This window comes from Mirounga leonina, unplaced genomic scaffold, assembly GCF_011800145.1.
Source record: "Mirounga leonina isolate KUSES-001 unplaced genomic scaffold, KU_Mleo_1.0 Mir_178, whole genome shotgun sequence".
NCBI lineage: Eukaryota > Metazoa > Chordata > Mammalia > Carnivora > Phocidae > Mirounga > Mirounga leonina.
This window is the reverse complement of record NW_023270464.1, coordinates 20293501-20309417: the sequence shown is the minus strand read 5'-3', so window position 1 is coordinate 20309417 and position 15917 is coordinate 20293501. Positions and strand designations below refer to the sequence as shown.

At 38.6% G+C, this 15917-nt stretch overlaps 1 protein-coding gene across 1 annotated transcript in view; it reads right to left on the bottom strand.

Moving 5' to 3' along the window:
• Positions 1-15917, bottom strand: part of AGBL1 (ATP/GTP binding protein like 1) — an 813331-nt gene that overhangs the window by 218289 nt on the left and 579125 nt on the right. Inside the window, exon 22 of the mRNA XM_035024092.1 lies at positions 12164-12327. Coding sequence (XP_034879983.1) covers positions 12164-12327 — 164 coding nt within the window. The remainder of the gene's footprint in view (positions 1-12163; positions 12328-15917) is intronic.

The window sequence follows — 15917 nt, the reverse complement described above, 5'->3', positions numbered from 1 at the left end:
GGGGATTGGTTAGGCTGCTGATGGGTATTAAGGAGGGCAAGTACTGCATGGAGCACTGGGTGTTATGTGAAAACAATGGATCGTGGATCACCACATCAAAAACCAATGATGCACTGTATGGTGACTAACATAATAAAATTAAAAAAAAAAAAGAATAAACAGAACAAGGAACTACTCTAAAAATTAATGAAAAGCTACTGAATTAACTTAAGCTACCCATGCCAGGCTATTTGCAGCCTTCTTAAGTAAAAACAGCCTTTCCTATTTGGGAAAACTTCACAGGTTTTATTTGCCTTCCATTTTTAGAATTAACAACAAAGACAAGGGCTGCATAGACTGAAGTTGACATAGAAGGTAGGAAGAGCAAGTTTCCTGACTGAAATTCTTTTCCAGGGACTGGTAGCCTATTTTATTTTCAGGTATTTATAGATTCATAGGCAAGAAACCAGCTGTTCATTTGGTTGAGCCTGAGGCATAGGCGAACGATATCCCCAGTGTTGACTGGCAATAGGTAAATCACTTAACTACACCTAGTGAGTCACTTAGACTCCCTGGGCTCCCATGGAATCACTCGTAAAATAGGATTTCTTTTAGGTTAGCTTCCATGGTTGTTATTAGGTGTGAACATTTTGCAAATAGCAAGTGCAATATGAAGGAAATGCACTTTGACTCCTCTCTGTCTGCAATCTCTTTCATCTTTCTCTTTTGAATTCTTCTCTTCATGGTTTGTGATGCATCCCACCTACGGTAATATACATTCCACCAATAATGACATGTGTCGATTTTCCTGAACAGTATTAAAACAATCAAGGGATATTTCTGGGCCAAAATGACCCAAATCATTCAGATTTTAAAACTTACAAACACACACAGACATACGTGCCCCCAAGACATACTGCTGGGGACTGTACAATTCAAGAAATTAATAATGTTACATTCAATTTAGATTATACACTTCATGGCCCCCAACTCTCAGGGTGAGACAGATTGGCTTCAAAAGCCAGCAGCCTCTTCTAAGATTCATGACATCTAGCAAACCTCTTAACCTCCATAAAACTTAATTTCTTTGTTAGCAAAAGGGGATGCTAATAATAGCATCTATCACACAGGATTATTTATCTGATTGACATAATAATGATAAAATGCTAAGCACAGCAACTGATTCATGGTAAAGTTCTCGTGAATGTTTGCTATTATTGTTATCCTATATATACATTAACATACTAATTATTTTCACAGTTTCATACTATTCTAGAAAATTAATCAACGATGGTTTTCTTTTTCTTCTTACTACTGCTAAGAATTTGGGTTGTTTAAGTTTATTGGGGGATATAAGTATCATTGCTACAAATATCTACCTATTAAATATTGGTTTCTGTTAAGTTTATTTTCTTGAGGGATATTCAAGCTAGAAATACAGGATTAAATGAGAGGTTTTTATGGACCATCTTACAAGTTGCCAAATTCCTCTCCAGAGGAAAGTAAACCAGTTTACAGATAGTTGTATGATATTAAATCTCCTTCCTTGTAGACACACTAATGTTCATTTTTTAATTATTTTATTAATTGTAGAAGAATCAGCATAAAATCATAACAAAAATATTTGAATTTGCCTTTCTTTATCTACTAATGGAACTGGATTTTTTGTTGCTGTTTTCCCAAGCCAAGATTAGCATTTCTTCCTTGTTGGTTCATTTATTTTGACCCATTAGGGAACCATTTACTGTTTTAAAGGAACATGTGCTATTCACAGTCTCAAAAGACCCCCAGGCTAGGTTCCATTCCAGCATTTCCCTCCTTGTAATCACTGGTCATTTCTTTGCCTACAACTATAGAATGAAACTAAAAATATTCTCATACATTAGATACCATGGGCTACTTTTTTAAAAAATCTGAATATAATAAGGGTGACAGAAGACAAGGGAAGAACGATATTATCAGAATTTCAATGTAACAATAATTGGAATTGGTGGAAATAGAGTATAATTTGCAATCTGAAACACTGAGCCTCTATGCTTTATTTTGATATAATAGTACCATTTGGGGAACGATTCTCCCCATTTCCAGAGTTCCCATTTTGGCCCACAGACACTGGTACTCCACTTTCTGTCCCCATCCATTCTCTCTAAGGGAGGAAGAATAACACGAAACGGGTGGTTTGGGGGGAGATGCTGAGTGAGCTTGAGCACCTTGTGGCCCCAGTTCTCTTCCTGCAGGACCTGACTCAAGGTGTACCCACTACTCCTCCACGTGATAAGCTTAGCAAGGCAGACTCTAACCCTATAGTTCTGGATGAGGAAGTTCAATCCTTGTGGGGCCATGCTCACTAACTCATTACCAGTAATAAAGCAGTTATGTTTTATTTCAACCTGACCAGCTCCTGTGTTCTATTTTTTATTTGATTTGGAACTCATGAAAGAAGAAAGAGGTGCAATTCACTGACCATCCTAAAGGCCCATATGGCCTAGTACTTGTAGTCATTAAACATGAAGGATGGCTAGTCATACTACCTTGTTCTACCCCTAATCTTCTTCTTACTAGCTGCAGGAAAGGCAAGTCATATGGCTTCTCTGAGTTCCAGTCTCTTCATCTGTACAAGGCAGATAATAATCATACATACCTCAAAGAACTGTTGAAAGCAAGAGTTGGTGAATGATGGCTTAGTCGGACAAATCCACTCCAACACTTATTTTGGTAAATAACATTTCCGTGAAATACAGCTGCGTCCACATATTTACATATTGTCTATGGCTACTTCCGTGCTACCACAGTAGAGCTGAGCAGTCGCAAAAGAGACCATATGGTCCACAAAACCTAAAACATTTTCTGTCTCTTTCCGGAAAAAGTCTGCCAACCCCCAGTTTAAAAGATAAAACAAGGACAGAGGGATGCGTGCAAAATGCATAGCCCTGTAGTGAAAAGAGTAAATGTTTATTACGTGTTCACTATTATTATCTATAGGAGACAGGATGTCTTTGTGATTAAGATCACTGATTCTTTAGCAAGACTGCCCAGTTCAAATTCCAGCTCTACAACTTATCAACTCTGTCATTTTGGGCAAGCCACAGTGTCTTTCTAAGTCACGATGGGTTTATTAGTACATGGAGATAATAATGCCTACTTTGCAGGCTTATTGAAATGCTTCAATGAGATTATACAATAAATTGCATAGGAGAGTACATCATCACCATCACAACTGTCATTAATTTCCTCTTAGAGGATTCTAAAATATGAACTTACTTTTTTTTAAAGATTTTATTTATTTATTTGACAGAGAAAGACACAGCAAGAGAGAGAACACAAGCAGGGGGAGTGGGAGAGGGAGAAGCAGGCTTCCTGTGGAGCAGGGAGCCCGATGTGGGGCTCGATCCCAGGACCCCGGGATCATGACCTGAGCCGAAGGCAGACGCTTAATGACTGAGCCACCCAGGTGCCCCGAACTTATTTTAATACTAGTTCATTGATAGTTCAAATCTCAATTAATTCATATATTCACTCAGAAAATATTAAGTGATCATCTTGAGAAAGTCAGAGCGTGACCAGAGTTGCATATAATATTTCCTTCCTCCTTAACTTCCCCAGTGCAATCATCCCAAAATCTATAGTCTCAGATAAAAGCTGAAATACCACGAATTCTCAAAGAAAAAGCACCATCTAAATCAAGTCACTTCACATAGAGGAACTATCTGCATCCAGTTAGACTACACGAAAGTTTAAAGAACATCCAAAGCCTGGATTATCTGCAATTATGAGTCTTGACAGAGCTCTCATGATTTAAAGATGAGTAAACAAAAAATGATGAAATGGAAGTTGAACGAAGAGGAGGGAAGAATCATAACAACCCAGAGGGTGAAATGTTGTGCAACGTACAAGGAGGCGACGGCTCTGTCAACCAACAGAGCGATGAACACTTTGGGGAATGACCGGCCACCGGAAATGGAAGCCAGCCTGAGGTAGTCCCTGTGAAGGTATCAGGAAAATTCAAGAAAAATGGCATTTATGAAACATTGTATGAAAAAAGTAGAGATTGAAATGGAACAAGAACTGGCCACATTGCAAATAGGAATGAAAAGAGACGCTGATGAGAGATAAGGATACAGGAGCAATGAATCTCAACGTAAAATAACGCAAATCAAAACACATGATTAGCAAAGAGGAAAGCCCATCCCACAGAGCATCAAATCTGTGAGGATAAACAGCCTCCTGAACTTGGTGAATGGGACTGAAGAAGAAAAGTGGCGAGGGCAAAAGAAGAGACAGATGCAGAGGCTGGGAAGCAGATACCAAACACTCCAGAGAAACAAAAGTGAAGACATGGGCTGGAATCACTTCACTACTTCCTGGTACCTGAAAGGCATGTCAGAGGGGACAAAGGGCTCAAATTCAAAATCAACCAAAAGTACCTAAACGCCGAAGAAGAAATATTTTTGATCGGGTAGCAAAAGAACGTTGGCATTAATGAAGAAGGAAAACCAGGACAACTATTAAGGCAGGAAAATCAGGGTACATGCCAAGGAAGACCAACCAGGCTGAGGGCTGCAGGATTAAACAGCAGAGTATGTCCACACCATTAGAGTGAAACTCTCCAGGGAGGCTCAATGGAATTCCTGTGTAAAGGGGGAGAGAGATTCACATTTTTATTAATGTGCCAAGAATATACCTTCGATTTATTTTACAAAAAAAAAACTTTTTTTTTTTATTAAGGTATGCTTTAGCAAAAATGTGAGATAAATCAACACAGAGAAAAAAATAACAGGGATGTGATTGTAGGAACGGCTAGAAATGAGCAATGCAAGTAACTAAACAAAACTGAATTTTAAAATGATTTGAATATGACTATAAGGCAATCTAAATGTCACAGATACTTCTTTTTTTTTTTTTTAAAGATTTTATTTTTATTTATTTGACAGAGACAGAGACAGCGAGAGCAGGAACACAAGCAGGAGGAGTGGGAGAGGGAGAAGCAGGCCTCCCGCTGAGCCGGGAGCCCGATGTGGGATTCGATCCCAGGACCCTGGGATCACGACCCGAGCCGAAGGCAGTCGCCTAACCAACTGAGCCACCCAGGCGCCCTGTCACAGATACTTCTTATATGGGAAAAGAGAAGTGGAAAAATAATACCTTTGTTTCAAACAAATGGGAAACAAACGGTTTTATAGGCAATTTGTGTATGTTCAAGACGTGTATGTTCAAGGATAAATCCTAGGAAGTGTAAAGTGTTCCACATAATAGAACAATATACACCAAGCCCAGATTTTACTCACTCACAAATACAGGCACAAACCTCCTCAATTCACAGTAAATAACATCAATATCTACGATAAAACAATATTTTAGATCATAGCCAAATATAGTTTCCTTTGATTTTCAAGGATGGATGAATATTAGAGAATCCACTAACATAATTTAAGACTTTATTAATTCACAGTAATAATCATTTTTCTAGATACCAAAAAAATTGATAAAATTAATCATCCAACCCTGATTTTTTAAATTAAAAAGCTAAAAAACTAATTTACAAAGAAGACATCGGACATTAATATCAAAACAATAGATGGGGTGCCCAGGTGGCTCAGTCAGTTAAGCGTCTGCCTTCAGCTCAGGTCATGATCTCAGAGTCCTGGGATCGAGGCCAGTGTCAGGCTCCCTGCTCAGCGGGGAGTCTGCTTCTCCCTCTCCAGCTGCCCCTCCCCCACCTCGTGTTCTCTCATGCTCTCTCTCGCTCTGTCAAGTAAATTAAAAAAAAACAAAAAAACAAAAAAAACAAAAAAAACCAGACATTTTACTTAATGTTCAAATGCTTAGAGTCATTCCCATTTTGAAGTTAGGTTCACAGCAAGGATCTCCATAGAATCACCATCCTTATATAATGTTCTCAAAACTCTAGCCAAGATTATAAATAAGAATAAAAACTGAGTAAAGCTATGGGGCGCCCGGGTGGCTCAGTCACTTAAGCATCTGCCTTCAGCTCAGGTCATGATCTCAGGGTCCTGGGATTAAGTCCCACATAGGGCTCCCTGCTCAGTTGGGAGCCTGCTTCTCCCTCTCCCTCTGCAACTCCTCCTGCTTGTACTCCCTCTCTCTGTCAAATAAATATAAAATCTTAAAAAAAAAAAAACACCTGAATAAAGCTAATTATCAAAATTTATAAATGACACAACAACCTCTCTAGAAAAACAAAAATCCATGGAAACACTTTCAGGTATAACTACAGAGTTCAGTGAAATTATAAATAAATATATAAATTATCAGAATTTTCCTATATCATGGTGAGAGCCACTTAGAAAAATATGGGGAAAAGACTTTTAAGAATAACAAGAAAATTTTAAATATTAAGATTAAAAGCTTATGATGACATATCTAGGAATTGCACAAAAGGGTACAAAAGGAACCCCTACAATACTTTCTTTGTGAACACTGAAGAAGATCTAAATAAGTGGAACAAAATATCAGATTTTGAAAAAGCAATATGAGCAAACAGTCAATAGACCAAAAAATCTATAATTTTAATGCAGTTTGAGTTAAAATCCCAGTGGTTTCATTTTTGGCAGTTAACAACTCATTATAGGGCTCATCAGTGAAAAAAAACAAGGAAGGGAAAATAGCAAAGCACATTTTTAAAACAAATATTAATGAGGTGGTGCTTGTAACATTATGTATTTAAGTTGCACAGCTACAATATTAAAAACTGAAGACAATATAACATCAAAAAATATACCTAGGTACATGCACATGTAAATATTGTAAATAAACTGCCATTACATTGATGATGGAGGATGGATTATTTAGTAATTACTAGGGCAAATGGTGAACAATTTAGAAATACAAAATTATTTAATAGTAAAAACTGGAAAAGAAATTATAACATGTAAATAGGCTCATTATAAAAGCATCTACCTCAGTATAATAACATCAATTGACACACTTTTATAATGAATTATTATTTGGATAATTATTTGAATTATGAATTATTTGTTATTCGACTGAAGTAGGTAGGTTATCAGAGCTAAAAGAGACAAAGAAAAAAACTGATACACATGTCCATCCAAACATCCAAACATCCAAACATCCAAAGTCAATAAACTACATAAAAAATGTGAAAGGTAAATGGGGAAGTTTCTGCAATATCCACGACAAAGAGGTGTTGAACATCTTTAACACAGAAATTTAAATTAGATTTAAATATAAATTTAAGAAAGGAAAAAACATGATGCTGAAAGGAATAAAGAACAAAATCCATGCCCAGGAAATGTATTTTAAAAAAGAAATTATATAGAAGCATTTTATCTATATCAGAAAAGATAACACTATAAATTAAAACCACACCCCATTTTCACCTAAAAATGGCAAAGATTGTAATGCAAAAGTAATGGGTGTGTCTAGAAAACATGTAGGAAAAAATCTAGTTGACCCTGGGTTTGGTGATAACTCTTTAGATATAACACCAAAGGCAGGATCCATGAAAGGAGTAACTGATGAGCTCAACTTCATTAAAATTAAAGATTTCTGCTCTGGGAAAGATACTGTGAAGAGAAGGAGAAGACAAGCCACAGACTGGGAGAAACTATCTGCAAAAGACACATCTGAGAAAGGACTGTTATCCAAATATACAAAGAGCTCTTAAAATTCAACAATAAGAAAACAATCTGATTAAAAAATGGTCCAGTGACCTTAAAGACACCTCACTAAACAAGCAGACATACATCTGGTAAATAAGCATATGAAAAAAACGTTCCACAGGGTATATCATCAGGAAAATGCAAATTAAAACAACGAGATGCCATTACACACCTATAAGAATGACCAAAATCCAGAACACTGACAAAACCAAATGTTGGTGAGGATGTGGAGCAGTATGAACTCTCATTCATTGCTTCTGGGAATGCAAACTAATGCAACCACTTCGGAAGACAGTTTGAAACATGCCATTGCCATACAATCCAGCAATCACACTCTTTGGTGTTTACCCAAAGGAGCTGAAAACTTCTGTCCACACAAAACCTGTATACGGATATTTATAGCAGCTTTATTCTTAATTGCTAAAACTCAGAGGCAGCCAAGATGTCCTTCAGTGGCTGAATGGATAAATAAACTGTGAATCATCCAGACAATGGAATAGTTTTCAGTGCTAAAAAGAAATGAGCTATCAAGTCACAAAAGACATGGAGGAAATATAAATGCGTATTTCTAAAAGAAAGAAGCCAACCTGAAAAGGCTGCATACTGTATGGTTCCAATTATATGACTTTCTGTAAAAGGTAAAACTATGGACACAGTAAAAAGATCAGTGGCTGCCAGGGATTAGTGGGGAGGGAGGGATGAACAGGCAGAGTACAGAGGATTTTTAGGGCATTGAAACTACTCTGTATGAAACTATAATGATAGATACATGTCATTATACATTTGTCCAAACCCACAGAATATACAACAGCAAGAGTGAACCCTAAGGTAAACCATGGACTTTGGATGATAATGATGTGTCGATATCACTACATCGATTGTCACAAATGCACCACTCCGGTGAGGGATGTTGATAATAGGAGAGGCTGTGTATGTCTGGGGCAGGGTATAGACCGGACATCTGTACTTTCCTCCCAATTTTACTGTGAAGCTAAAACTGCTCTTACAAATAAAGTCTATTTTTAAAAAGATAAAACGTGTTTATAAAGTTACAGCAAAGGGCACTTTCATACCTTGTCATTAAAGGTATTACGTATTTGTTTATTCAGGTGAAAAAATAATCTAATTTCACCAAAATGTTGACAGTGAGGTATTAAAGGCAGGGTGATTAAAGACAGGGATATGGCATCTTCGTGTGTGCTTTCCAAAAGGTAAGTTAATATAATTTAATGTATCCATTTCACATAATCCAAACTATCACATAATTCAGAAAGGCAAAACTATTTTTAAATAAAAATCAAGTATCTTTTAATTATTAAAATATAATTATGTTTTCTAAAGTCCAGGACGCACTTTTATTTTTTCAGTCTTGCCTCATCAAACTAAAGAGAGAACTGGATGAACTTGTCCTGACGCTCAGGGTGGCCCAGGTTCATGCCCTGGGGACTACAGTTTGGGAGACTAAACCAGATACTGAGCTATCAACCAAGTACAGCTCAGAAATTCTGAGCTCTCTCTGTTATTAATGGAGGGACACGCAGAGATAGGGGAGCTCAGCTGAGAAGAGCAAGAGGCAAGGGAGGGATACAAATGGAGAGGAGCCGGGGCTGACTGGGCAAAACTGTGAAATGACTTTGCAAAAGACCTGTCACAACGGATAAACGATGCCTCGGGAAGAAACAGCTTAGCATTCTTGCAGCGCGTGCACAATTATTTCCAGGGATAAGATCCGAGAAAAAAGAGGAAGGAAGAGGAGAGGAAGATGAAGAGTCGCCTTCACGAGTCTGCAGACATCTCTTAAATGAGCAACTGGGAAGAACAGAACTGAAAAAGACAAACCAAAACAAAGGGCATCCGTACTATACATTTAAGCTTCAGTCACCGGGCAAACATCCACTCTTTCTCTGCTCATGAAAAATGGTTAAGTTGCTCCGTAGATGTTGACCACACTCTAATTGTTTTTATGGTAAATGAGGCATGAAACCTATTGTCAAAAAACACGTTGTCCGCGGCACACAGCCATACTTTATCTTCCCAGCACATCACTCCCCAGGGATGAACGCTTTCTATGGGGCTGGAGAGATTCAAAATACCATGTCCTCACGTTTCTTTAAAGACAGAGTTTTAGGTAAAAACCTGCCCTTTTCCTTCCCTAGTATTTCCTTCTGTGCAACTAAAAAAGAATCCTCCTGAAGTCTATAACCCTGTTGTACAGAGCATGCCCAGGGAAAAGTCAGGTGGGGAGGAGGGGGGCAGACCCGTCCTCTTGAAAGCATATGGAAAGTAGTGTTGACGAACATTAGTTACACCCTTTGTATTATAGGAAGAACCCTGTTGCCAACTAAATCCCTAGGATTTACTCTGCTCTACTGATTATTGTATCTCATGAATCAGAAACTAATCAAAGGTACTCAAACAGCCTATTGCTGATTGCAAACCAATAGATTTTACTGTATTAAGTTCCCTCCCGCCATCCTTTAATGAATATACACTTACTGGCTGGCATATTTTCTCAGTCAAGATAGTTTCAAAGTGATTTTCCTCTCAGGCAGGCAGTTTTTGGGTCCTTTGGGCAGGAACCATATCCATTTTGGTCAACTGCCTCGATGAATAGAAAGGCGGATTAAGATACAAATGTTTTGGGTGAAATAGGCAAATTCCATCCTGCCGTTCACGCCCAAACTCCGTGCCTCTTAAATTGAATTCAAGTCTATTTAAAACACGCACATGAATCACAGCCTATGCTTAGGGATCCTGCCCTTAAGAAGTTGCACCAGACTAAGGAGGGTCAGAGGTCATGGAGGATTTCAAGCTTCAGGACGCATGGGCTGGTGGCGACTGAAAAATTAATAGTTGTTTATCCGTTTGACAGGTCTTTTGCAAAGTCATTTGACAGTCAAAGAGTGTGGGGTGGCATGGAGGAGCGGGTAATACCACCTTCTATGATAACCCACATAGCAGCCATTGTATTTGGAGCTCATCACCAAATTCTTTAGACTGGAATTAGAAGAGGCACTTCTTTGATAGATTTCCTCTTGTTCCAGCGTACAGGCAACTAATCCTCACTGCACTGGATCAAACAGATGGGCGCAATCAATTCAGGGAAAGCAAGCAATGCCAGGTCTGCTCAATTTTCCCTCAATGAGCAGCAGAGAAAAGGGGGGGGGGGAGAAAGAAAGAAAGAAAATTCAGGCATGCCTGCACCCAACATAGCTTAGCAAAGGAAAAGATGACAAGACAAGTTGAAATATATATCCTGGCAGGTGGTAGCGCTTGCTGTCAGAGGGAAGAGGCTGAAACGCCACAGTGATGCCAAACGTGCCAAGCCTGGGGCGCCGAGCGGTACTGAAGGCGTGGGCAGCGGTAGTGATGATGTCAAAACAAAAGAAATCAGAGGCAGCGTCTCTAGGGAGGAAAGAGGTCCAGATTTACTTAGGTCTCCATGGTCTCTGATCTATAGCACAGTGTGATGAGCAAGTTAATTACTGCATTTAGGTAATTAAGTCTCAGAGAAACCAGTGCCTTGCAAAGCAAAATTAATTTACGCTGCTAGATCTTTCTAGGCTTGACTGGCCATTTGGTGGGAAGTCACACTGGAACTGCAGCCTAATAGTGGCAGGAGGAAAATTAATGAAAATAAAGCTAGAAACAAAATGGCCCCAGTATTAATGGCTTTCTCTCTGCCTTTGGACCTGAAGGGCATGATGAGATGCTTCCTGGTTAACCAGCAGGCACTTCCTCCCCCAACAGTTCAATGCTCCATCCATTCCCCGGCTCAGAGTATGGACAATGACTTAGTCTTCTTTGACTCCTCTGACTTTTATTGGTCCCTCTTTTCTCACATGGCCATTATATCTTTCTTTCTTGCCCCCTGAATCCGTTTTGGTCAAGTCTAAAATATCTGTCTACAGTAAAGGGCATCAAAAGGGCTCATTTGGATAATGGTTCTCCCTCTCTTGACTCATTAATGATCCTCACACTTCTCTGAGATCTACCATTTCCCTGCGGTGGCTTTGAGTCAGGGTCTCCAGGCCACTGTATTAATTATCTTCAGGTGGTTCTTCTCATGTGCTGAGAAAGAACAGTGCTATTTAAGAATGGGGAGAGTAAAATGTTTCTTGTTCCCAGGTTCCTAGATGTTGGCAATGAAATTGCCTTTTTTTTCTGAGGAGTGGCTACAAAATGATGCCTATAATGCATATAAACACATTACTGGCAAGCATAAGCAGAGGTGGATGCGGGTGTGTGTTGCTAAGCTGCATCTTCTCTACCATAAGCAAAATTTATTAATAATGCATGTTTATAAATACATGTAGCTTTGTATACACATTTATGTGTACGAATAGGCAGCATCCTCCCTGTGTTCAGCAAGAAGTGAGGATGCCCCAGTTTGGCTCCAGCACTGCCCCTACCTTCAGTTGGCGGCTCCTCCATATTTTCTCCTTGTCAACAACCTGTAGGACCACTTGGCTTTCATTTCAGAGATGTGCTCCAATCAGAACACCAAGGTCCAAATTTCCCTCACACCCCTGTGAGCGTCTTACCCCTGGAGGTGGTGGTCCAGGGTCTCTTCATCAGCATTCAGGAGAGTTGCTGCCCAGGTCAGGAGCTGATGGCTGCAGCTTACAGACTTGAGTTCCAAGATGAGGAGACTCAAGCAGAACATGGCTCCCATCTCCTCCAGCTCACTGGTGCCAAACTGGAGACCCTGCCAGGTAAATAAAACCATTAGCAAAGACTATCTAATGGGAACAGAGTGATGACAATTTGAAATCAAGAGGAAGGACTCCTGGACACATGCCCATCATAGAAATTGAGAATTAATAGTATTTATCAGTCACTGTCTATTGTGCTTTGTTGGGTGCTTTCTGGATTGGTGGTTCTCAGTCTGCATTATGTGTCATTCAGGGTTTCCCAGAAGGAAAGACAGTAAAGAGTTGGCAGGGGTCCTGAAGGGCAGAGAGGTGCATGGGGTTCCAGGAGTCACTTCCCCCACTTCAACAAAACAGCAGTGCTTCCATCTGTATTTTTAAAAAGGGTCCCACTGTTGAAATAAAAGATTGTAAACGACTATACTAAAAGATGCCTTTTCTCTTCCATAAATCTGTCAACCAGTGGACAAGAATGAGGGAGATCCTTCATATGTAAATACCAAAACTTAAGAACAACAAGACCAGCATTTATTTCATCTGTACTGTGACAGTACATGAGAGCAAAGCCATGATATTTACTCTGTGCTATTATCCATGAAGTAACGTATAATAATTAAGAATTTTATTGGGCATTTACGAGGTGCCAGATACTGTTCTGAGCCCATTCGCATGCATTTAACTCAATGAATACTTACCAAAGTCCTATGAGGTAGGTGTTGCTATTTCATCCATTAAATAGAGAAGGAGATTTAGACCTATGGAGCTGATAGTTTAGCCATGAGCTCACAGTGATAGAGTCTAGTAAGTGAATCGTGAGTTGACTCTTCAACAAAACGCTATACAAAGACTAGGAAGAACTCCATTATGTGATGAAGTACAAAGTGCATGGTTTTTGAAATTAGATAGGAATTGGGTTTGAATCCTGACTTCACCATTTTCTGACTGCATGATCTTGGACTTAATGAACTCTATTAGCCCTGATATTCTCATCTGAAAAATGAGATCATAATGATTCCCTCCACATACTTAGGCATGTAGTGATACTCCAGGGTCCACAAAATGCTCGTCAATATCAGCTCAATTTCTTCTTCCTTATTCCTAGTAAATATGTTCAATATGACAGAATTCAATGTGGTCCTGAGTTCTTTATGTTTATAAATACATTTCATTTCAATGAAAAAGTATCAATAGTTAAATATTATTTCTAAATAGATTTTCATATCCAAATAGCAGGGAACAGAGATGTGATAGTGAAAATTCAAAAAGATTGGTCATAAGCATCACAAGGGAAAACAAAATTCCAAACTCGGAAATCATCAGCCTTACAAAGAATTTCTAGGTAAAAGGATAAAGGAAAGTAGAAAGTCTATTTCAGCTGTTTGAAAATTTGATTTGCTGCATGTTTGGACACCTGTTTTCCTAAAGAAAGGAGACACTGCTTCAGAGTTAAGGGAAGTCTTGTTCCTCTATAAACAGCAGCAGTGGGAGGGGAAGACAGATGTTTAACAAGTTATTTTTCTTAAGTCAATAGGAAAGATCACTGTTTAAAGAGAGAGAAAAATCTGTCTCTTCCCATGAGCGAAAGTTCTAAGGTCCAGTTCTTCCCCCTGCACTCTGTTTTCCTGGCTGCTTTTCTTCATTCTAGAATGGCCAGCTGTGTGGGGAGTTATGAAGCAAAGGCCATGCCCTCCTCCTTAATCAGCCACCTTGCTGGTGGCAAGAAAGAGTAAACAAGAATATGAACCAAATCCGGCCCCTCAAGGCAGGTGGGATGCCTGATACATATGTGTAACCCCAGCATCTGGCAGAGCACACAACAGGTCAAAAGAAGGACAAGTCCTTGGACAAATCTCATTGCATGAGCCATAGTGATAGGTCAGGGGCAACACCATTGCATAGGTCAACTTCCATAAACAACAGCCAAAATGACAGCATTTTTATAATACAAAAATATTTCCATATCCCAAATATTGGTCCATTTATTTCAAGCAATGGTTGGTATCCTAAAAAAAAAGACTTGTCAAGAAGCCCTTGATTAAAGGGATTTGTACCATTTGTTGGCTGTGGGGTCTTGAGCAAATCACTTATTCCATTTTGCTCTCCCTTATGAGTCTCTCTTTACTACTCTACTCTTTTTACTCTCACACAATATCCAAGATATTTATTTATATGGATAGTCTCCTCTCACCTCCATACCCAGTCTGGAAATGAAATCCTCGAAGGCAAGGACTGAGTAGTAATTGCCTTTTTATATCCCTGGCAGGGAGCCAATAGCCTATTACATAGCTTATCCTCAATATCATGAGAAATGGATGAGCAACGGCTCTACGTGGATGGAATGTATTATCTCTTGGATACATATCGTATTTGTCAACTGGAACTTCACATCTTTGGGTGGCAAGTATATGAATGCCTTTAATTATGTTCTGCCACTGTCAAATGTCATGAAGATTTAAATACTTTATTTCATTTTTGCTTCAGGAGACACATTCACATTTCTGGATATGATCCAGAAAACAGGTAGACAAAATTTAGAAAGCCTGTTATCTACTTGGGTCATTTATCATGCGTTTACAGTAACAAGTTTATAAATAAAGCTGGCTTTGGGCTAGTTTAAAAGTGAGTCTTAATTAAAATAGAGACCCAACTCTCCTCTCTTCCCAGCTTGTATGTGTTAATTAGGATTTTTGTCCCCATAGCCAGTAACAGAAAGACTGACTATAGTAGCTTGAACACAAATGGAGTTTTATTTTTCATAATAAAAATCATAATAAGTTGGGGGTAGAAAGTTCATGGCATTATTTCAGTGTCCTGAGAAAATCAGGACTACCGTTATCTGTCATTCTCCCGATTTTCTCATGATTGCAAGGTGGCTGCTGTAGGTCCAGCAAGCACATCATTCAAAGAAGGAGAAAGAGAAAATGGGGAAAGGAGGCAAGCATACTCTTGCTTATATTTTATTGGCCAGAGCTGTGTAATAGAGCCGACTCCAGCTTTAAAATGGTCTGGTAACTGAATATTTTAGCTTATTCAACCACTTTAAAAGAGACAGGAAAGAGAGAACGGTGTTAGAAATGAGTGTTAGGTGAGCCAGATAGTTGATTCACATGTACATTTGACTCCGAAATTGGCTACTACCCTCATCATCACACAATTTTTAAATATCATAGCTATGGGAAGAATATTTGTGTTAATACAGAAAATTACATATTGGTAAGGTAAACATAGGTTCCACAAGCGATGTTTAAAAAGTATAGATACTGATAATTGGTGAGCAAAAGGAGAAAAGCAATTAATAACCAAGTGTTATTATTTATATTTTATTATTTAAATAAAAATGCCTCTTACACCCAGCAAATGGATAGAAATATATTCAAATTTATAATACATAGTGCTGACTCTTATGATAAAAGCTGGTACGTAACAAAATGCAATGACATTTGACATGGTAATATCACTTCTGAAAACTTTTCTTGAGGGACTGATTCAAAATAAAAGTGAAGCTACATGCATAAAATATATATTATGTCAAAGTTATATATAATAATCAAAATTTGAAGTAAATAAAACACTAAATATCTAGTAAGGAAGAAATGACTAAGGAAATAATGATGGAATAAATTTGATGAGTTAAAATAAGGCCATT